The sequence below is a fragment of the Nestor notabilis genome, unplaced genomic scaffold, assembly GCF_000696875.1.
Source record: "Nestor notabilis isolate BGI_N333 unplaced genomic scaffold, ASM69687v1 scaffold17520, whole genome shotgun sequence".
Classification (NCBI taxonomy): Eukaryota; Metazoa; Chordata; class Aves; order Psittaciformes; family Psittacidae; genus Nestor; species Nestor notabilis.
In genome coordinates, this window is record NW_009910838.1 from 6,835 (window position 1) to 7,805 (window position 971).

The following is a 971-nucleotide window of genomic DNA, read 5'->3' on the forward strand; positions in this document are numbered from 1 at the left end:
CAGCCACAGGTCACGCCTTCCTTTCTAGCAACAGCAGGCTGCAAACCTTCCTCCGCCATACTGTGGTCTGTGAAGCATCCAGGAATGGTTTACAGGACTGACGATTTTAAGCTGTATTCTACAGCTTGAAAAGGGCCTTGACTAACCTTCCCTCTTGTGTTACAAAGTCCCGAGAGGGACCAAAAACTGGTTCCAAATTCCCCAGTGGGTTTAGTGAAGTGGCAGGCTTTGAAACGTGGGTAACTAGGACTCACGCACATCTGGCTGTAATTTCAGATGTGCAGTAACTATGCAAAACACTGAGACTTACTGATCAGAGCAGAAAGAACCCACCTTTCTCATTCTTGCGGCTTCGTTTCTGTAATGAAAAAGCGTGCTTGTAGGTAGGGGGGAGTTCATTTTGTCTGCACCTCCTCAGCCTCTTCACCCTGACTGAAACATCCAAGGGGAGATGCACTCACAGACAAACTCCCCAGCAGAACTGAAGGAACAGCATACCAGCTGGCCTGATGGGGGAAATTTCAAAACCAAAATGTCTCTTAAATAAGCTTCTTTAATTATTATCATCATCTGTTTATTTATACAAATATAAAATATATTTATATAGATTTATATAATATAGATTTCTTGCTTTGGTGGCTCCTTTCATTTACAGACATACTGGTCGACGATCTCTGTGCACTTTTTACACTTGACGTAACAGCACCAATGGAACTTGCAGTGGCAACGCTCCACCTGGACGCTCTTGAACTGGTCATAACCCCGTCCGCAGCACATCAGCTCACACCCATCCATGCCCTCTGAGGTCTTGTTGCACAGTCGGCCCTGGGTGCCCAGAGAACCAGTGGTCTCATTGCGCAGGCAATAGTCCGGGCTGGGGTCGACGTAGACCAGGTCCTCTTGCGTCGGCATGTTGAAGCGGTTGTTCACCCGCTCCCGCTTGCCCTTGCGGCTGATCCTCACGGGCGCGG

General features: G+C 48.2%; 1 protein-coding gene across 1 annotated transcript in view; it reads right to left on the reverse strand.

Annotated features, from left to right (window-relative positions):
• Positions 1-540: 540 nt before the first annotated feature.
• The window catches only part of LOC104403645 (protein Wnt-5b-like), a gene marked incomplete at its 5' end in the record, with an annotated part of 15,213 nt that continues 14,782 nt past the window's right edge, over positions 541-971 (reverse strand). The window contains one exon of the mRNA XM_010011869.1: positions 541-958. Coding sequence (XP_010010171.1) covers positions 646-958 — 313 coding nt within the window. The remainder of the gene's footprint in view (positions 959-971) is intronic.